This window comes from Eublepharis macularius, chromosome 12, assembly GCF_028583425.1.
Source record: "Eublepharis macularius isolate TG4126 chromosome 12, MPM_Emac_v1.0, whole genome shotgun sequence".
NCBI classification, from domain to species: Eukaryota; Metazoa; Chordata; class Lepidosauria; order Squamata; family Eublepharidae; genus Eublepharis; species Eublepharis macularius.
Window position 1 is genome coordinate 56,327,996 of NC_072801.1, and position 22,419 is coordinate 56,350,414.

The 22,419-nt window shown below is 42.1% G+C and overlaps 1 protein-coding gene across 1 annotated transcript; it reads right to left on the bottom strand.

Annotated features, from left to right (window-relative positions):
* Positions 1-4,902: 4,902 nt before the first annotated feature.
* Positions 4,903-20,072, bottom strand: LOC129339484 (vomeronasal type-2 receptor 26-like). The gene is made up of 5 exons (XM_054994065.1): positions 19,767-20,072; positions 16,509-17,360; positions 13,672-13,899; positions 11,018-11,144; positions 4,903-5,804 (listed from the first exon to the last, which is right to left on the bottom strand). Exons 1-5 carry the CDS (start codon positions 20,070-20,072, stop codon positions 4,903-4,905), a joined length of 2,415 nt encoding a protein of 804 aa, XP_054850040.1.
* Between the last annotated feature and the right edge of the window lie 2,347 nt (positions 20,073-22,419).

Genomic DNA, 22,419 nt, shown 5'->3' on the forward strand with positions numbered 1-22,419 from the left:
TCTCCCTATCTGCAAAGAGAAAGAGAGAAATTGAGAGAGCACCAGCAATTAAATTCCATTGACTGAGGTCAGAGGAAAAATCAAAGTATTTGGCTACAGAACTGATCTGCTGAAGAATACGGTTTATTTATCCTGGATGTAATTTCTTAAAGGAAATTGGTTTATTTTCATCAGTTTAATGTCTTCTCAATGCTTTCATACTCACTCTAACAGTGCAATCCTGAGCAGAGTTATTCCAGTCTAAACTCTTGATTGGAGAAACTTTGCTTAGGATTGCACTGTAAATATCAGGAAGTTCTACACTGGGAAGAATTTCCTGAAGGTTAGAGCAGTTCTTCAGAGTAACAGGCTTTTTTGGGATATGGTGGGTTCTCTTTCTTTGAAGGTTTTAAAGTTAGACAGCCATCATTCAGCAATGCTGATTCTATGACTCTATATGAACTTAAGCAGATCATGAGAGGGAGGGTAGGACGTGATGACCCAGGGCTTGGCTCTTGTTGGCCCTTTCTTATGTACCCAGGGTAATGCTGATCACCACTTTGTGGTCAGAAAGGAGTTTTCCTTCAGGCCAAATTGGCCAGGGTTCCTGGAATTGTTTTGCCTTTCTCTATGTATTGAGCAAGGGTCACTGGGTGATTTGGAGGGCTTGCTGTGAATTCCCTACATTGTGCTGGTGATTGAACTAGATGAGCCTTGGGAGCCCCTCCCAACTCTATGATTCTATGACTTAACAGTCTTCTTGCTTTGTCCTTCAATAGATGAGAGGAGGGGATGTCCTACAAGTAGGCCTACAAGTTATGAGCAAGGATTATTCAATTTTAATATACCAAAAGTAATTTTTTTTTATCCCCAACATTGTGCCCATTGTTCTCATGGTACCTGCCAAACTGATTCTTCTTCCTCTTTGCTTTTCCACATAACAGAACCAGTCCTGTCTTTTGTCCTCTGCCCTGGGGTAAGAGGTGCTCCAGAAAAGCCTAGGAGACATCACTTTTGTGTCATTAGGAAGCATCCATGTGGAAGCTGCCTCCATGATGGAAGCATGCTTGCTTTCAAACCTATCATTTTGTAGAACCTTCCAACATCTTGTGACTGGGTATAGCCCTCAGGGCAACCATTTTGTGATTGTTCCCACCACCTTAAGATCCATTTTGTTGTGATGGATGTCTATGACTAATAGTTATTTTACATTGCCCCAGAACATTGGACCAGAATCAGCAGGTTGAAATTAAATGAAATAAGTTTTCATTTTAGCTAAACATTAGGAAGAACTTCCTGACAGTTAGAGTGATCCCTCGGTGGAACAGGCTTCCTAGGAAGATAATGGGCACTCCGTCAGAGGTTTTTAAGCAGAGGCTAGATGGCCATCTGACAGCAATGATGAGTCTGTGAACCTAGGCAGATCATGAGAGGGAGGGAAGGAAGGGTTACATCAGTGCTTAGTTCTTGTGGCCCCTTCTTACATACCCAACGTAATGCCAATTGCCATTTTGAGGTCAGGAAGCAATTTTCTCCAGGCCAGTTTAGCTAAGGATCCTGATGGTGTTTTGCCATCTTCTGGGCATGGAGCAGAGGTGGCTGGATGTGTGTGTGGCGGGGGGGGGGGATAGTTGTGAATTTCCTGAATTGTGCAGGGGATTGGACTAGATAACCCTGGAGGTATCTATGATTCTATGGAGGGTAGATACAATAAAATATCATATGCTAACAGAACATGCTATTGCCCATATGATAAAATTGAAACCACTGAACATATGATTTTAGAGTGTTCCATAGTTAATGAGTTGAGGGCCAGCTTAATCATCCCGCTATTTAAAAATATGGAACTACCTAATATGAGAGCCCAGGTGACATGGTTACTATCAGATACAAATGATTCCATTACTCTTTTTGTGGAAAAATATGTAGGGGCAATAATTAAACATCAGAGACATGATATCAAGTAAGAGTCTTCCCATTTTAATTTCTGCTTCCCAGAATAGGCAATAGCTGTATGAGCAGTAATAGATAGATAGATAGATAGATAGATAGATAGATAGATAGATAGATAGATAGATAGATAGATAGATAGATAGATAGATAGATAGATAGATAGATAGATAGATAGATAGATAGATAGATAGATAGATAGATAGATAGATAGATAGATAGATAGATAGATAGATAGATAGATAGATAGATAGATAGATAGATAGATAGATAGATGGCTCATTTGGAGCCGGAACGCACAGGAACGGTGTTCCAGTAGGTCTAAAAAGAGGTCACGTGGGTTTTGGCCCCGCCCACATGATTTCTTTTCTTCCAAGGTCAAGCCGAGTGGTGCTGAGCTCCAAAGGAAGAGTAAGCTGCTTGGAATCCTTCTGCTCTGCTCATTTACTTTCATTTGTGACTGAGCGGGGTGGGGGGGGGAGAGGAGAGAGAGAGAAAATGAGTGAATGCCGAGTGGTGCTGAGCTCCAAAGGAAGAGTAAGCTGCTTGGGTTCCTTCTGCTCTGCTCGTTTACTTTCATTTGTGACTGGGGGGGGGGGAGAGAGAGAGAAAATTATGAGTGAATGCCGAGTGGTGCTGAGCTCCAAAGGAAGAGTAAGCTGCTTGGAATCCTTCTGCTCTGCTCATTTACTTTCATTTGTGACTGAGCGGGGTGGGGGGGGAGAGGAGAGAGAGAGAAAATGAGTGAATGCTGAGTGGTGCTGAGCTCCAAAGGAAGAGTAAGCTGCTTGGGTTCCTTCTGCTCTGCTCGTTTACTTTCATTTGTGACTGGGGGGGGGGGGGAGAGAGAGAGAGAGAGAGAGAGAATTATGAGTGAATGCCGAGTGGTGCTGAGCTCCAAAGGAAGAGTAAGCTGCTTGGAATCCTTCTGCTCTGCTCATTTACTTTCATTTGTGACTGAGCGGGGTGGGGGGGGGGGAGAGGAGAGAGAGAGAAAATGAGTGAATGCCGAGTGGTGCTGAGCTCCAAAGGAAGAGTAAGCTGCTTGGATTCCTTCTGCTCTGCTCTTTTACTTTCATTTGTGACTGGGTGGGGTGGGGGGGGGGAGAAAATGAGTGAATGCCAAGTGGTGCTGAGCTCCAAAGGAACGTAAGCTGCTTAGAATTCATGCTGCTTTATTTTCATTTGTGACTTGTGAGAGAGAGTGAGTGTGTGAGTGCAAGCAGGGCTGAGTCTCCAGAGGAGAGTAAGCTGCTTTGAGTTCATTCTGCTTTAAGGAAATACCTGGAGACTTTTGTGGAAAGGGGCCTGAGGGGTGGATGTTGCCTTCTGACACACTTCCGGTGATGTCAGGGGGTGTGGCATATGCTAATGAGTTATGCTAATGAGTTATGCTAATGAGTTCCTGCAGTTCTTTTTCTAGGAAATGACCCCTGGATAGATAGATAGACAGATAGACAGACAGACAGACAGACAGATTCTATGACCTACTTGCAAATGCAGCAGCAGCAACCTTTATTGGCATTACATCGCTATTAATAACAAAAATATTCCTCACAATCAAAAGTCAATCTACAAATACACAACTCACCTCATAGACACAAGATACAAAAATTTAGCTACATTTTCAATCACCTTTTGGTTCCGAGAAGCCAATAGGAAAATAATTTTACATTTATCAGATTTCCCTATTTGTTCTCTCAGCAATGGATCAATAAGTGTGGGGTGTATATCACAATACTAAGTACAATACAGAAAAACATGTTCGAGGGTTTCTGTGTCTCATCGAGCAGAAGTGCATAACCTGTTAGCATATGGTGTTTTATGAAATCTCCCATAACGTATCGCAGAAAGTAACACATTAAACCAAGCTAATGAATAAGCTTTGCGATAATGTGAGGCCATTAAGCAAGTAAGATATTCTGCCCTATACCCATGGGGTAGAAAACCCAAACCCAGGGGTGAGCATCTAAGTTTCGTAAGATTCTGAATCTCGATATCAAGGAATCTTTGTCTGATCAGTGCATACGCTGATTTTTCTGTGAGGGAAAATAATTCTTCAATATTAATCCCTATTGAGTTAATTTTTTCTTCTATGTGGTTAAGCCAAATGGATGACTGAGACTCCATCAGCATGTGAAAGATGAGACTATCATCATTATTCTTAAAATATAGATGCAACCAAAACTTGATAGTATTAATCCTTGTTTTAGTCTCAAGGAGTCTTTGATTGGTTTCAAGGCATATGGTCACATAAGACACACACATGAGACAGCCCAGTATTTTCTGTATTAATTAATTTATTTTATTTTATTTATTTCAAATTTGTATTCCACCCTCCCCGCAAGCGGGCTCAGGGTGAATAACAACACATTAAAATACAATTAAAATACAGTTTAAAATTCATATTCATTAAAAACAGCACATTTAAAACAAGATGGTGGACAGCCTTCACAGGGAGGGCTTTATACACCCCTTTTTTCCAGGCCGGCGGTATGACCTACTTAGTGAGTGGTCTGGAAGGCAAAAACTGCAGGAAAAGCTCTCATTCCAATTACAGGGACCATCTTTTTAGTTTGAGGATTTTCATTCCTAATCTTTGAGACAGGGCGGTTCTAAGCTAATTTACTGGGAAAATGAGGGGGCTCATTTTATTCAATGAGGCTTACTTCTAAAAAAGAAGATTGCAACTCAGTCTACTTTCAGGCACTGCATTTGTCCCATTTGCTTGTTTTTGTGATCCATTCCTTGATTAAAATCCACCATTACAATGGAGGGAGCAGGTCAATTGTCCTTGGCTGCTACTGCAACTCCTGCTTTCTAATAGCAAATTCCCAAGGAGATCAAATGTTTGCTGCACTAATAGACTAATCCAGATATCAGATTACCCAATTTGCTATCTTCAATTATGGTATTTTAGCCTGGCAAAACTCATTCATAGAGAATATTTCTACATCCCTAATTTTATCTACTTCAACAATTTCTCCATTTCAGCATTTTTTTGTTGTTCATTTTAGGCTTGAAAATAATGATGTAATATTTTGGGGAAAAAATACAAACTAGCAGCCCAGCGCTGGAGGTTATAATGGAGAAGATCTCCACAGCCACCATGTATTTCCCTTTAGTGCTCAAGTAACTTGGAACAAAGGATAACCAAACACTGCAAAAGACCAACATGCTGAATGTGATGAACTTGGCTTCATTAAAACTGTCCGGTAACTTCCTCGCAAAGAAAGCCACAGTGAAGCTGGCAATGGCCAGGAAGCCCAGGTAGCCCAAGACACAGTAAAACATGATAGGAGATGCTTCATTACATTCTAACACAACTTCTTCAGTCACTGAATGCACGTTGATATCGGGGAATGGTGGGGAGTTTATTAGCCAAATGATACAAAGACCTGCGTGAATAAAGGAGCAGGAAAGAACAATGGGAATTGACAGTCTTTTCCCCACCCATTTCCTCATCCTGCTTCCAGGTTTGGTGGCCATGAAAGCCAGAACCACAGTCATCGTTTTTGCTAACACAGAAGAAACAGCCGTTGAAAAGATAATACCAAAAGCAGTTTGACGGAGGAGACAAGTTGCCTTATCAGGTTGGCCAATGAATAGCAAAGCAGAAAGGAAGCAGAGCAGGAGGGAGATGAGAAGAGTATATGTGAGACTCCTATTGTTGGCTCGGACTATGGGACTGTCGTGATGCCTCACAAATGTTCCCAACACCAGGGATGTGATGAAACTGAAGGAAAGAGCAACAACAGCAGAACTCATCCCCAAAGGTTCTTCATAGGACAAAAAGGTCACAGATTTGGGGATGCATACATCGTGGTCCTTGTTTGGATATTGGTCATCTGAGCATTTGTAGCAATCAGCCATATCTGGAAAAGAAAAGTCATGGAATGAATCATTCAAAAGTGCCATATTACAAATCTTGTTGAGAGTTTGCTTTATTGGGAGAAAAAAATCTCACAAATATACCACAGAACACAGAACACATGGATAAGTTTTGGTTGTAGACCATCATTCTATCCTGATTTGCCTTGACAAATGCTGGTTTTAATCAACTTCACTTTGTTCAGGCATTTCTGTAGGAAGGCAGTGTGAAAGTTTTGGAATAAACCACATTAAACCAGGTTAGAACCAAGATGACTGCATTTATACATCATGTAAAATACTTATTGTGCTAAATAAAGTTTATATCATGGTTTTATGCTCTGTGTTAACTTACCTGTAAATAAGTACAGTGAACTATCCAGACAACCTCACTAACAGTGCAATCCTAAGGAGAGTTTAGGAATGCACTTTAATTATAGTTAGACTAGTTTGATGCCAATGCTTCGCTATGGTATTTAACTACTTTAATTCCAGTTATAATACTTTTGAGTATGTAACATTTTTCGGTTTGTGGGTTGTTGTTTTTTTAGTTGGTTTTGTAGTATAATGACATACTACCCGAGCATCAGAAAGGTGTTTGTATAAAGCAAAGTGTGTTGATGCTGAAAACTGATGAAGTGAATTTCAAAACATAACATTTATTGAAGAGATTTTGAAAAGATTGTAGTGCAATAAATAAAGTGAAAAATATGTACAACCTTTTTTTTCTACGGAAGGACCTCTTTGTAGAACTCATGGGTGGTTTCCCCCTCAGGTGCTAGGATCACCAGGCTGCTGGGTGAGCTCACTCTGAAGTAGACATGGGCACGAACCAAAAAAAATTAATGAACCTGAGGTTCGTGGTTCAGTGCTGCCGCCGAACCCAAACAAATGAACCGTAATGAACATTTCCCATTACTGAACCAGTTTGTGGTGTGTGGGCATCAGAATGGCCCCCGTTGCACTTAGAGAGCCCATATTCACAGGGAGTGTTTAGCAGGCTCTCCTCCAGCCAGCATCCAAGTTTGGTCAAGATTGTAATAGGGATCTTGGAGTTATACCCTCTCCAACCCAAGGCCCCCAGGAAACTCCCACTTGATACAATTAGAGCCACCAGTTGGCATTGGCCCATTGTACAAGGGGTTGGCCATCAGAACTGCCTATCAGGGTTTGCAGGTATAAGATTGGAGTGCTCATGGCTACAGAACACTCCCCTTCCCCCTCCCTCCCCCCGGGTGTCTTCTCCCATGTAACCAATTGTAACCAATTTGCAGCTCCATGGTTGGAAGGAAGACCTGCTGATCAAGGTAAGCTGGGCTTCGATTCGGGTTTCCAGGGTGACAGAAGGAGTGCAGAGAGTTCAGGCATTCCCCCAGCTCCGTTTCCAAGGGAATTGATTGATGGTGCCTGACTGTCTGGCTTCACGAACCACAGGCAAACGCAATGAACCGGGCTTCCAACAAACACTGGTCCATTGGCCATGGACCCTCACGAACCGCCAGATTGCGAACAGACGATCAGGCGGTTCGTGGGGGTTTTTTGTTCGTAATGCTGTTTGTGTCCATGTCTACTCTGAAGCAAGCCAAGTAGACCTGCCCATGTGAGAAGCAGGCCTCCATCAAGTAAATTTTTGCCACCTTCAGTGTCTGCCCCTAGGACTTGTTGATCATCATAGCAAAGCAGACCTTGAGGGGGAACTGCAGTCTCTTGAACCTGAAGACGTTTTCTGATGGTATGAATGGTATGCTTGGTATGAATACCGCCCCCCCCGAGCACTTCCGGTGAACAATGTGGCCTTGATGATGTTCCTGTGGAGGGCTTTCACTCATAGTCTGGTGCCATTGCAGAGTTTGGGTGAGCTGAGGTTCTGGAGCAGCATCACTGGAGCCTCCACTTTGAGGAGAAGCTTCTGGGCTGGGAAGCCAGGAGGGTTGAGCATGTTGAGGAACTCCACAGGGTAGTGGACAGCATCGTCCCTTTGTACCACTGAGTCCACAGATCTGTACAGATCTGTGTTTCATTAATGATGGCAGCCTTGTCATTCTTGGGGGTTAGAATGGCATGCTTGCATAGCCCATCCATAGACATCTTCGTGATAGTGACGATATCAGGGTATATTGTGGGTGTTAGGTCTGCTAGGGTTGTCGTCACTACTGTGCCGGGCCTGCAGGGATGGTCACCATTCTCTTGCCTCGGGACTTGCTGGTACTTGGCCACTGCTGCTCAGTGAACCACAGGAATATGATGTGCATATTTCTTTCCTGCATCTCCAAGTTTCTTCCTCCTTTTAGCATTGGTATATCTTGCACAACGTCTGCCAGGAGGTTTCTTGGGGGCAGTAAAAGATGATGGCTGCAAGAGGTATGAGGTGAAGTTGGACTGAGGGAGGGGTGGTAAGGTGGGTCCTTCAGCAGGTTCATGTGAGAGGTCTGCATTGAAATGGCCCCTAGGAAGGTCATGCACCATCTCCCCATGAACATTTTAAAACTCAGTTGCCATACTGACTTTTATATAAAATCCATTTTCAGGAGTCTTTCTTCAACTGTCTGCAGTTTCCTTTACCTTTTTACCTTAGAACACAGTTCTACTGCTGACCCATCAGCCTGCCAGCTACACAGGAAAGCCAGGCCCCACAGGGAGACTGTCAACCCTAGATGGGAAGTATATTTTTACCTTAAGACACTTTCAATGACTTGGAGTCATTGAACATGTCCTGAGGATCTGCATGTGTCCTGCATAGTGTTTAGAAAGTTGGGACGATGACCAATCAAGGCCGCAAATGCAAATGATCTCAGGGAAGAGTGGTAGTTGGCGGGAGGGTGGAGGAGGACCCTGCCAGTCACACAGGGAAGCTGTATCCCTATGGGAAAACACATTTTACCCCTTTTTACCCCCTTAGGGGGTGAATTTCTTAAAATCCCTTCTCAGTGAGCCCCTACATCATGAAAGGAACACCCTGCCCAAATTTCACGTTTCTAGGTCCAGGGGTTTGGGCAGTGCATTGATGAGTCAGTCAGGACACTTCTATATATATAAAGTCAAGTGTCCTGATTGACTCATCAATGCCCAGCAGAAACCCCAGGACCTAGAAACGTGAAATTTGGGCAGGATATTCCTTTTGTGGTGTAGGGGCTCACTAAGAAGGGATTTAAAGAAATCCACCTCCTAAGGGGGTAAAAGGGGGTAAAATGTGTTTTCCCATAGGGATACAGCTTCCCTGTGTGGCTGGGAGACTGCTCATCCCCCTCCCCCCCACACCAACTGCCAACTCAGCCCTGAAGTCATTTGCCCTGAAGTCATTTGCATATGCCGCCTTGATTGGCCATCAGCCCAACATTCTAAACAGCATGCAGTACTCAGGACACTTTCAATGGCTCCTTGTCATTGAACGTGTCCTGAGGTAAAAAATACACCTCCCTTCTAAGGTTGCCAATCTCCCTGCTAAAAGGAGGAAGCAACGTAGAGATGAGGCAAAGAAATATGCACATTGTACTCCTGCGGTGCACTGAGCAGCAGTGTCCAAGTACCAGCATGTCTCGCGTTCAAGGGAAAGGTGACCATCCCTGCAGGCCTGGGCACAGCAGTGACAACCCTAGCAGACCTAACAGCCATGATATACCCTGAGATCACCACTATCAGGGAGTAGTTCATGGACAGGCTGTGCAAGCGTGCCATTCTGACCCCCAAGAATGACAAGGTTGCCATCAATAATGAAATACAACTTAACTCCCTGGAAGGGGCAGAAATGGAGTACAGATCTGTGGACTCAGTGGTGCAAATGGATGATGCAGTCCACTACCCTGTGGAGTTCCTCAACATGCTCAATCCTCCTGGCTTCCCAGCCCACAAGCTTCTCCTCAAAGTGGGGGCTCCAAAGTGGGGGGAAACGACCAATGAGGTCTACAAAGAGGTTCTTCAGTAGAAAAAAAGGTTGTACCTATTTTTCACTTAATTTATTGCACTACACGCTTTTCCTTTTAAAATTCTCTTCAATAAATGTTACATTTCGAAATTTACTTCATCAATTTTAGACATCAACATGCTCCATTTTATTCAAACACTTTTGTGAAGTGCGGGTACTATGCTATTATACTACAAAACCAACTAAAAAAAACCCCACAAACCAAAAATGTTACATACCCATAAATATTATAACGCAATTTAAAGTAGTTAAATAACATAGCGAAGCACGAGCATCAAGCTGGTGTCCTTATATAGAGAGAGTAGATGAATTAGACTGTAGGTTTGCCTTATGTCTGAACTCAGGCTATGGCTCAGCTATACTCCTTTGTCTATGTTGATGTCATACATGGGGTGATGATGAGAATTAGCAGTGAGTACACAATCAAGTAGAATAGCCCATTACAAAGAACAAGTTTCCACCCCCCCCAAGGGACAGTCTGCATATGTTTCCCCATTCCTCTCCATTATGTCTTGAATAATGATATTCATTCAGTGGCTTGGGAGTCACGTGGCTCTTTGACATGCTGGTTGTGGGAGGTCTGAGCCCAGTTCCCCAATGTGGCACCTGCCTTGTGTTTCAGGAAAATGGGCAAGACTCTTACCTCATGTCTTTAGTGGTTAATTTCTACATTGAAATAGCCACTGCCTCAGGAACTGGTAAACTGCAAGCTTCTATGAAGTGCGGGCCTCATTCCAGGGATTAAATTAAATGTGGTTCTTTGGGTTGATAGAATTGTGAATATAGCTCTCTGCAAGTTATGGAGTAAATATCACTGATAACAGCATGTTGTGTGCTTCATTTCCCAAATGTGATAGTTCAATGTGGCATCAGACCAATAGACAAGGTAGTTTTCCATTGGAAAGACTGATTTGGCCCATCAGTGTCTTATCTGGTTTGGCCCTGAGACTGATAAACCATCAGAGGCAATTCAGTCTTATTGTATGCCATTAAAGGTATTTGAATTGAATTGAATTCAATCTTATTGTTCAAACATGTTTTTACTATTTAGATATCAACAGAACTCCCTATCATTTTTTAATCAGCCAAGTTGTGATATACGTTGTCTGGGGTTGTGTTCTAAAACTAATACTGATTTTTACACACACAAAGAACTCTCTAAAAATACACAGCATGCCCCAAATATTGCAGAAAGATAAGATGAGGGTGGGGGGGAGACGACAGATTCAATAAATGTGATGTGTTGTCTGGATAACAGCTGATCATACTGATAATTCTGTACATGAGTATTCTCACCTTCCTGCTCTGATATCTTCCCTTCTGGGCATGGGATGCAATCGTAGCAGCAAAATGGCTCCCCCTCTTTCAATTTCTTGCTGTAACCAGCATGGCACTTGGCATTACATAAAGAAAGAGGCTGTACCTAAAACATTGATGAAAGAGAAAAGCATGACTATTTAGATAATGATCTTACAGTATTTATGGCTTACAAAGAACATAGCATGGAATAATTTATTACACATGATGTGCAGAATTATTGAATGTTTTACCCATATGACAAAGATCATAAACAAAGATGTCCACAAGCGTTAAATTAATAATCAGTATGGCTCCTGTGAAGAAAAATCTAAACTCCAACTCTAGAACAATCTTAGTGATTCTGGGGCTCTGGGCAAAAGAGCACCACTGCCCCCTCACCCCCACCACCAAGGTCATGCAAATGGTGGCCCTCCCCCCAGGTGAGTTGGGCAGGAGCCACTGCTGCCACAGGAAGCCAGCCGCCCAAGCCCAAAATGGGGCAGGAACCTGCTCTTCTTCTTTGCCCCCTCCTTTGAGGGGCTGGGCCATGGGAGCTTGATTCCCCCAATGTGGGTCCTGAGTTAGATGTCCATGATACCCTTTGGCTAACACGACCCCTGCTTCAAATGATTTAGAAGCTAAAACACAATAAAGATTACTACATTTTGCAGATCAAACATTTGGATTCATCATTAGTTTAGGTGGATCCTCGTTCCATTTACACCAAAGAGAAAGAGCTATATTTGTACACTTCTGCCCGAGTGTTTGGTTCACAAACAAAGAAGGATGCTGAAGATGATGGAGATACCGGACAAGACAGAGAAAGAAACAAACTATCTCTCATTTTAGTTATCTAGCTATCTTATTACATGAGAGGACTTTGCCAAACAGAAGTACAATATGTAATGAAAACTGTCTGCATCAATTTGCATAGGCTATAGATCTCACTGATGACACGGAGTTTGCAATAGAGTGACTGAAAACTAAAATTCATTCCTTTTACTGAATCAACTCACAAAATGATAGCAGACTTTTTCAGGCTCATGAGCACAGTTACCAGTTCAGGCTGTTGCATGATGTGTCCTACACATGAAGATTGTCCCTATGAGAAAGAACTTTTGGTAAGACAACTATGGAGATGAAGGCTACAGAGGGACATCTCATTCATGTGGAGTAGGAAATTTCATGTAGGCAGAGGAGAGGGGCAGGGCCAGCATGCTCTTGCCTACTCCTTCTATATGTGGGATGAAAGTAATGTCCTCTGCCAAGGGCTTTAGAAGACACTTTTTTTAACGTTACACAGTGTAATCCTTTGGGTGGAGGGACAGCAGTTTTGCCCAAGCATGTCCTTGTTCTAGCATATTCCTTTTGAATAAAATATATCTTTTGGTCCCATAGAATTCCTCCCGACTAATTATCCATAAGATTGGAGCTTTAGAGCAGAACCACAAGTGACAAAAGGCACAGGTTGGACACTTGTCAGCTTCCCTCAAGTTTTGATGGGAAATGTAGGCATCCTAGTCTTGAAGCTTGGCTCTCTCTGACTGCTGTCCAATGGACTTTTCAACTGTCACTTGTCCAACATTCCGCCAAGCTGCCTACATTTCCCATCAAAACTTGAGGGAAGCTGACAAGTGTTCAACCTGTGTCTTTTGTCACTTGTGGTTCTGCTCTTAGAGGCCAAACAATTCTATCATGATAAGAGTGCTTGCATGAATTAAGTGAACCATACGTTTGTCTAACTTTTTCTTAAATAATTTGCAGCAATGAAGATCCCATCATACCCACGTGTACTATTACAACAATCAGTGGGAGTTTGGTCCCGCCATTATATGGAGGGTTTTTTTGTCCATGGGAGCAAAGGAACATTACTCCCCATAACAAAGCCTTCGGAAAGTTAGAAGGAAGAGAGAGTTAGTTCGACTTGAGAAATGAAGGCCTCTGCTTTTGCTGCTACTGCACAAAATCCTGTTTTCTTTGCACTACAAGCAGCAAGTCACTAGAACTCTCTTCTGCCAGTCTGACTCTTAACAGATATTGGAGGCAAAAGTGTCTGAACTGATAGAAAGAAAAGAGATACTTAAGGCTTGGATATGCCCAGAGCTGTGAACCTGAAACTAGGAGAAAGGTTTGCTAAAGCAGAGCTTAAATTCCCAGCCCTCCACTAGAAATCACTAGGAGCAATTTGGGGGTGGAGCCTGGGGAGGGGGAGTGTCACAAATATGACGTAATTTCTGTTGAGCAGGTGGCAATGATCTCATATCAACAATGCTATAGGAACCGTAGAGATTTGGGAAATGGTTAAAGCATCACTGACACTGTGATATGACTTCTGCCTCTCTGCTGGAAGTGATGTCATGGTGTAGTGCTGAGGCCCCCACCTTTCCCCCCTGCTTCTCTACAAAGGAGCAGACAACCTAGTACCCTAGGAGAGATAGAGACTTCCATTGCATTCAGAAGCCTCCTCCCTTCTCCTCTTTCTTTTTTTTCTATTGTATTTCTTTATATTGTAAGCCAATTTGGATCCCCAAGAAGAGCAGAATATATATAAACAAACAAATAAATAAATATCTGTTATAACCTATAGATTCTTTGCTAATATGGAATCACTCATTGCAACCGTTCCCAAAATGTTTTCACACAAATCCTACCTGGTTAAACCAGCTGTGCCATTCAAAAGAATCCCCGTTAACAGTAAGTGCATGATCCAGAGGAGCCCGGGGATCCATCTGGCCAACCTTCGCTCTCACGAAAGATTGATTTGGGAAGGTGACCCAGTTGACAACATCAAATCCTGCTTCTAAAATCCCATTGTGGTCAAAGGAAACCTGTTCCCCAGCACTGTTGTTAAACGAGACACCTCTCAGAAAGCGATGGAGCTAGATCAAAAAGGGAAACTAGAGTTTAACTAATGGAGATAAGTGGTGAACTGGGAGTGAAAGCACAAATAATGAATGGAAAAGTCTGCTATTGTCCAGTGGCCATTTTATTCATGTCACAGACATGCTTTATACATTAGAACCAAACTAAAATCTCTCTCCTAATTTTGAAATATTTTCTGAGCCTATCAGGCAGCTCAGTTGAATTTTCAGTCAATGCTTGAATGGCCTATTTACACACATTTGAAAACACAATGCCTCTTAATGGTAGATCTTCTTTGTGGAGGCCTGCCAACTGACTAACTCTGAGGTTTTTATTATTTAAAAGGATGACTTTCCCCACACCATATGTATGTGGTTAACGGAATTTTAGACATGCCAGCATGTTGAGTAGAATGTGATTGAGATCTTACAAATGGCAGATGGGTGAGATTTGAATCACATAATAACATCTCCTTTTAAGACAGAGAGAATAGTTTAGGCAGGCGTGTTTTGTGGTTGATTTGGATATAGGATATACTACACTGCAGCTGAGAGGAAAAGCTTAAATGTAAGTCTTCTGCACCCACCTGATTTTTGCAAGAACAAAGGAACACTCAAATGTGTGCCCAGGCATGCTGGCCTTGGATTCTCATTAAAAAATCTTCCATCTCCCTTCTATTCTGGTCTAGAGATTATATTTCAGAACCTGCCTGCTGCTGTTTGGGCTGCTGGGGGAATTGTGTTACAAAATCCCTCAGTCGTGGGACATGAGGCAGAGGAGCCAGACAATCCAGATGCCTTTGCTCTCATACTCTCACCCAATAGCATGCCTGTATTCTCAAGACTTTAGAAACAGCCAGAAGCCTCTCTAGGAATCCATCATTTTAATGCTTTGCTTCTTGAAATCCTAACAGCAAACAAGAACTAGCTACAATCTGAGTGAGGCAAACCAGTAACAAAAATAACTGAGTTCCTAGAGACGCTTTGCCCATCTCTGTTCCATTCAGGATTGGGAGGTTTCCTCCTTCCTTGATTTGTGTATCTTCTTTAAATGTACAAGCGGGAGGAGAAGGGATCTTTTCTCATAAAGTCTCTTAGAAGCCATGGCTGCTGTCGCAACTTCTCTGGCAGTTTCAGTAGCATCAAGTGAAGCTGCTACTGTTGCTCTACCTTCCTTGTACATCTACCCACCTCTCTCTTATATTTTTCAGAATGCCTTCATCTCAAAAATTGTTGCTAGGCCACCAGCAAACTCTGAATCATCATGAACACCTCCTGGGGATGGGAGGGTCAAAGAGAAGATTGGGCCAGGGGAGACCTATGAAATAAATGTAGAACATTTCCTAGGAATGAAATTGTTTTCCAAGAATTTTCCAGCATTGCTAATATCTCTTATAACTGAATGGGGAGGGGATCCAGTCATTATTGCAAAACAGTGTTCTTGCTTGGTTCTTAAACATACTTTTGTTGTACTAAAAGTAGTGGTAGATGCAGTATCTACTTGCAGCCAGATTGAAGGGTTGTGGGTGCATGTGTGGGTGTGAGAGAGAGCGATAGAAGAAGGTTTAATACCCAGAGATATAGCAAGAGGGTAGAATATGAATGAACAAAATGAAAACAAGTTAGTCAATTGCAGGAGAGAAAGCAGAGAATGCCATTTATTGCTCACAAAGCTGGGAAGATAGAAGAATGAAACATGTTTGCTAGACAAATTGAATCTTGTTCTTTTACACACAGGGGGTGGGTGTGGAAGCTAGGGATATGCAACTTTTTAAAAAAGTGATATTTTTCAGATTTAGATTTTGAGAACAGCATACATAGCAATATTCAATGGTATTTGAGTCCCCTGGTAGAATTTCAGCATCCAGGTTCTGGGTTTTCAAGGATTCCAGAATTACTCTGGTTTTATTATTCCTTTTAAGGATGTTTTTATAGGGGTCGGAGTGGCTATTATTAACCAAACAATACCAAAATTGCAGGAGAGCTCGCGTTACCTGACGACTAACCCCTCCCCCCAGTTTTTAAAAAAATGGATGGTGTTCAATCCTACAGTCCCCTGAACAAGGTATCCCCAACTATCCTACTTGCAGCTGCCGACTGGGAGGGGGAATTGCCCTCAAAAAAAAAAAAAAGAAAAGAAAGAAACCCATAAAGCTCCCACAAAGGAATGAGGGAAGGAGAAGGGGTCAGCTAGACCTGCAGCTCTGCTGGGTCCTGCATATGGCTCATGGGGACAAGGAGCTGCCTTCTCTGGGCTGAGTAAGATTAACAGCATCTGGGAAACACCTTCCCATTACCCAGGAAACCTGGTAAAATGAGGAAAATCCAGCCCAAGATCCGTAAAACGCCTTTCCTGGATATTCCCAAATATTTCTGGAAATATATGGAATCCGGGTTCCAGTATTTCTGAAAATTCTGAATACAGTGCCAGATACCCGAATATACCCAGAAATACCAATAAGGTATTTTTCGAGTATATATTTGGGACAGATATATCTGAGCACACATCCCTAGGAGCAATTGTCGTCCCAGTGTTCCGTAACTATAAAGTGGTTCCAGATATTATAGCGATAATATATTATTAGCATACACACATTTGTGCCAGTTTGTTTTTTTTGCCGCAGTACCTGCCATGGCTGCACATTCTGAAACTTCCTTTTTTCTGCCATCTTTGCTGTATTCTTCAGTCTAGATGAATACATAGCATGTAATGCATGGGCCACAGCATGGACAGCATTGTAGATATTGTAGCTGTAGCCAGTCATGCTCATTTCAAAAACGAGCCCAGGAAGGTGCTCCAATCTCTCTTCTCCAGTGCAAATCTCCTCTTCATCTGAGGCAGAATTTGAGAACACACAGCCAAATGCTCGTGCCCAGAAATGCCTGATAAAACCATCTTCTTTTACACTGGTAGGATTTCTACCATCAAGGAACTGTTGGAATCCAGGGATTTCATTGGAGTGAATTGCAAGAGATATAGCACCATGGATGTCTTGAACATCCCAAGTATTTTGATAGTAAAGCGACATAAAGTCCATCTGGGCTGTCAGAATCCACACTTTACCTTTGGGCTTTGCTATTTGGTTGTCAATGTTTGGCATATGCAGCAACCATCTTAAATTCATCATGGAATCAGCTTCTCCACAGAAGACTACTGTGTTAGCCGTACTGTTCATGATTTTATTGTACATTTCTACCATCCACTCCCATGTGTCTTCCATGTTATCTTCAAAGCCTAAATCTGGGTAAGTTTCTGTGAAGGCAAAACAGATGCCATGCTGGGAAAAATCTCGAAGAATTGTTTGCAAAAGTCGTTCCCCATTTTCACTATTGTCAGCAAGAAATCCGATCCATGTCCACTTGAAAAAGAGAAATAATTGAAGAATTCCCATGTACTGAATGTTTTCGTTTGGAAACATCTGGTAGAAGGAATGAACTTGGGTTCTATCAGCCATCAGAGGTGCAAATCCATACAAAATCTAAAGAAAAAATTAGAGGGAAATATAAGAAGAAAAAATTTCCAAAATCAATAGGTATGAAAGAGTGTGCTGTGGTACATTTTTACAAACATTAACTGAAATCTTTCTTGAGGTCCTACTATGGCCATCATGTCCTATAGCAGGGATGGCCACACTTGCTTAATGTAAGAGCCACATGGAATAACCCTGAGATGTTTGAGAGCCACAAAACATGATGCATTGAACTGACTTCAGAGGAAGTGGCAGGTTTGGGGGAGTGCCCTGAATGTAACATCACAGGAAGGGGTGGGGTTTTGGCACAGTATACTGAAAGTGACATCATCAGAAGGAATGGAACTTGGAAGGATACCACCTGACCTTTGACCTGGAAGTGTTATCACAAAAAGTAATGTTCCGTGCAAGGCACCACCTCCAATGTATTCTCACTCCACCCCCAAAGATCCCAGGTATTTTTTGAGTTGGACTTGGCAACCCCAATGTTTTATTGAAAATAGGAAATACATGAAAAGAAAGAAGGAAGGAAAAAAGCAAACAGAGGGAGGGAAAGACATGGAAATACAGAAAGGAAGAAAAAGAGAAAGACATGGAAAGAAGGAAGGAAAAGGAAAAAAAGAAAGAAGATATGGAAAGAAGAAAGGATGAAAAAAGGAAAGAAAAAGAAAGACAAGGAAGGAAGGCATGGAAAGAAGTAAGGAAGCAAAAAAGGAAAGAAAGAAAGACAAGGATGGAAGGAAGGAAGGCATGGAAAGATATGGAAAGAAGTAAAGAGGAAGGAAGGAAGGAAGGAAGGAAGGAAGGAAGGAAGGGAAAGAAGGAAAGAAATACATGAAAGGAAGGTAGGAAGACATGGAAAGATATGGAAAGATATGAAAAGAAATAAAGAGAAAGGAAGGAAGGAAGGAAGGAAGGAAGGAAGGGAAAGAGAGATTTGGAAAGGTATGAAAAGATATGGAAAGAAGTAAAGATAAAGGAAGGAAGGAAGGAAGGAAGGAAGGAAGGAAGGAAGGAAGGAAGGAAGGAAGGAAGGAAGGAAGGATCACAGTAGTGGAGCCATACAATCTTAAAGCAAGCAGATGTCCTCTGAAGCAAACATACTCCCTGCCCCTCCATCTAAGCTGTCCTGCACACACTTATGGGTGAGCCAGTCCTCCGTGCAACGAATGGGGCTTCCACCCATGCAAAAGCACCCCAGCGCAGGCTGTTCTTCATGCCATGAGTGGCTCTCACCAGCTGCTCACTTGCCTACTTGGGAGTAAGCCAGCAAGCAGGAAGTCCTGGGCCACCTCTGCCTTGGCACTTTCTCGCCGCTTCTTCACTCCTCCCTTTCCCCTTCCCCCCAAGTGCCTTTCCCAGACACTCGCTGCAAGCGCGGGACTGGCAAAGCTCAGTGCCTGCAGAGGAGCACCCGGCATGGTGAGGGAGGGTGGGCTGTCCTCAGCCCTGGCCTGCCCCTTCCTTGCTCCAGCATTGGGAAAGAAAGGGGAAGCATGCTAGGTGCATAGATCGGGAGAGCGGATGGTCTGCTCTGCCCCTTAAAGAAGCCTTGGGGAAGAGTGAATTTGCAAGCCTCCGGGAGCTGCCAAATAAGGTTTGAAGAGCTGCATGTGGCTCACGAGCTGCCATTTGACCACCTCTGCCCTATAGTGCTGTATCAAATAGTATATTCTCTGAATTTGTCCACTCTTTACTTTTTCTTGTTTCTTGATATATGTCAAAAATTTTCATTGTTTTCTCTGGTGCCAAAAGTATAACACCAAGAAGACATATATTATATAAGACAGTGGGTTAGCAGTCAGCCCCAACCAACTCCCATCCACATATAGTTTAAGTGTTCAATGCAGACCCTTCCTTCTTTCATCAGCAGAAAACCTGGTTGGAGTCAATCAAGTGTGTGGGGTCTATACATTTCTTGCTCATTTACAAGCTTGCTTTTGTTGCACCCAAAATCCCTCAGTGGTGGGATTTGGGATCCTCCCTGAGAATCTCCACCTGAGCCATTGCTGATAAACACAAGCCCCAGTTAATACAACAGATGAATGCAATTTACAAAGACAATACTATCCATTTTTGCACTTCTCAAAAATGCATAATTTATAATCATTGCAAAGCCAAGCCAGCAAAATTGTGCTCCTATGGGCATCTTTGCCTGCTTTTACACTATCAAATTAGATATTTTCTTAAATTCTTTCTTGATATAAATTTAGGTCGATCTTTTCTAATGTGAGATACAGAGGTGAAAATGAGTGAATTGGTATGTCTTTCATATTCACACAGAAGGGAGGGTTTGCCTAGTTACATAAAATGCAGTCATTCCTGTCTTCAGATTTAAAATATATATATATATCTGGAAATTAAATTGACAAGTAAATTATTTACAAATATTCACTTTTCACATCGGTATCATACCTGAGGGATCTTGTAGAGGCTCACAACATTTGCTATCTGATAAGATGTTTCAGAACGAAGTCCACCAATGACTGCAAGAAGATTGTCTTGGATGTCACACTTGTAGTTGGGGGGAAATCTGTTCCTTGTGGAAGTAAGTTTCAATGTGGCTTCATAGGTCCACTTTGCTTCCAAATAGCTATCATAGATATGGAATCCGAGGGTGACATTGGGTAAAATCTGGGGATTTTCGTTGACTTCAATTACAGCAAATACCAAAGCTAGGATGTGCTGATAGTTCTGGGTCAATGTACTGCAAAGAGACATGTAGCACTTGCTAAAAATATTGCCATCCCGTTGTGCATCTTCTACATTGTTATTCATCACAATAATATGTATATGTTGCATTTAATGTGAAGGAACTTTCATCTAGGATCATCTTTCAGGTTCTAAACATGAAATCTATCATAAACTGAAGGCATCAGACTAGAGATACATTTGACAGAACCAGAATAGTGGCTCACATTGGATAACTTTTTAAGGTCCCAAATTTTAGTTTCAAATTTTAGTAATCTAGTTTTCTTCACTACAGCTTTTGTTAAATAGCCCTCTTACATAGGCATGCTAAATGCAAGAGGGTTGAAATAGTATGGGATATAATCATATTTAAACAACATTCTGAAGTGTATTGCATTATATTTTGAGTCCACATTTCAAATGCTATCTCCCAACATGGCTCAGAGCCATTAATGTTCAAACTCCAGTGCTGCTCACAGGTACTTTGCATGCATACCCAGGTACTTTGCCCTCAGGCTTACAAACTAGCAGTGTCGTGCTACTGGACTCTTTTTGATTTTACCCTAAGCAAAGTTGCAGCCTTTTAAGCCCATTGACTTTGATGGTCTTAGAAAGGAAGGGGGAGGCGTTAGAGTTCGGGTACTACTGAGAAATGTGAATGAATAAGGTAATGTACATTTGACCTTTGAAACTAAATTAGGAGGGAAAAATCAAAAGGGAATCATAATTGAGAAATATTTACAGAATCAGATGGGATGATATAGCCTCAGACATAAGAGTCTTAAAGCAAAAATCACTTTAAATGATTTAAATGCAGCATTAGAATCTAGTCGAAGCTATGGAAGTGACCGTGAGTATAACAGGAGTTGAAACTTACTCATGATTGGCTTGCTAGATAATTGAAAGGAAATTTATTTCAAAGTACTCTGCTTGCCAATTTATTTTTCCTTTCGGCCAATACCCTCCATCAATTAAGACACCAAACAGTGATCTATAAAGAAGTGTGAGTTTTATTATTTCCAAATAAAGCTCAGGTGCATATTCTCTATCTAGCTCATATGCATAAAGAACAATTACAACAGAAAATCTTATATATCTTAGCAGCACTAATTGTTTACAAAATAAAAGATCAAGAAGGTTAATATAAACATCTCTTCAGAATTCCAAGAATACATGGCACTATACAAGCTTGAGTGACAGGTCAGTCAGACCTCACTATAATACTTCAAAGGCTGGAGTTATACCTTTGTTATGAGTTTGAAACACTTTGGGAAAATAGCACTTCCAAGGCTGAAATCTTAGTTATGGAATGAAAGCGAAAGGATGTTTACAGTTTCCAGAAACTTTCTCTCTTCTTATGAGATTACACTGACCTGCAGCTGAATCTCAGCAAAATAAGAAAGTATTTGCCACCGAAGCAAGTTTGCCTCCTGTGTCTTGCTTGAATGAATGCTCACGCATGGGTTAGAAAAGGGGTCCCCAGAAAAATCCTTTAACAATAATACAACATATCACATGGGGGGGAAAGCAGTTCCTTACATGAAATCCTTTTGCAATGGTGGAAAAGGTTGTTGTTTGAAAGAATTTCGTCTGGAATGGAAGAAGAACTGGGAAACAATGGCACCAAACATGAGATCTCCTGCCTGATGATACTTATGAAGAATAGGTTGGGGATACCGGAACCCACAGACAGAACAAGAAGCACTGCAGACCACGGGAAAGAGCATCATTATTACCAGTATGATTATCATCCTCGTCCAGAGTTAAAAATCTCTCTGGATGCAGATTGCCTTGTTTGTAGCTACAGCACTGCCATTATAATCTCTGAGATCAGGCCTTCCTTGAATGGCCACTGAATAGGGTTGCCAGCTTGGGGTTGGGAAATTCCTGGAGTTTGGGGGGTACAGCCTGGAGAGGGCAGGTTTGGGGCAGAGAAGAGACCTCAGCAGGGTATGATGCCACATTCCAAAATAGTCATTTTCTGCAGGGGGATGGAGATCCATTATAATTCCAGGAGACTGCCAGCCATGACCTGGAGGTTGGCAAACCTACCACTGACTCCTAATAGACTTAACAGAGAACAGAGCAATAAGGTCAGGGTAGGATGGGATCCCTAGTTCCTGGCATTGGAATATAAAATATAAGGTGTCAAATTTGACACTGATGGAACCTCGTTCGTCTCTGGTCTGTTGCTCCAGTTCTGAGTAGGGTGTATTTAAGATGTCCTTAACATTTTTCATATTGCTGTTGTTACTGGAAGCTGGAACTCCACCAGGAATTAGTAAACAGCAGAATTAATTACTGATGTATTGATAATTGCCAGAGACTCTACTCTCCCCCCCCCCCACAAGATATTGCTAAATAATATACATTTGTC

Coding starts and splice junctions, on each gene's coding strand:
- LOC129339484 (XM_054994065.1), bottom strand. CDS start 20,072: ATGTCTCTTTGCAGTACATTGACCCAGAACTATCAGCACATCCTAGCT. Junction 11,145..13,671: donor GGCACAGCTGGTTTAACCAG/GTAGGATTTGTG, acceptor TCAATGTTTTAG/GTACAGCCTCTTTCTTTATG. Junction 5,805..11,017: donor GAAGATATCAGAGCAGGAAG/GTGAGAATACTC, acceptor TTTCTTTTCCAG/ATATGGCTGATTGCTACAAA.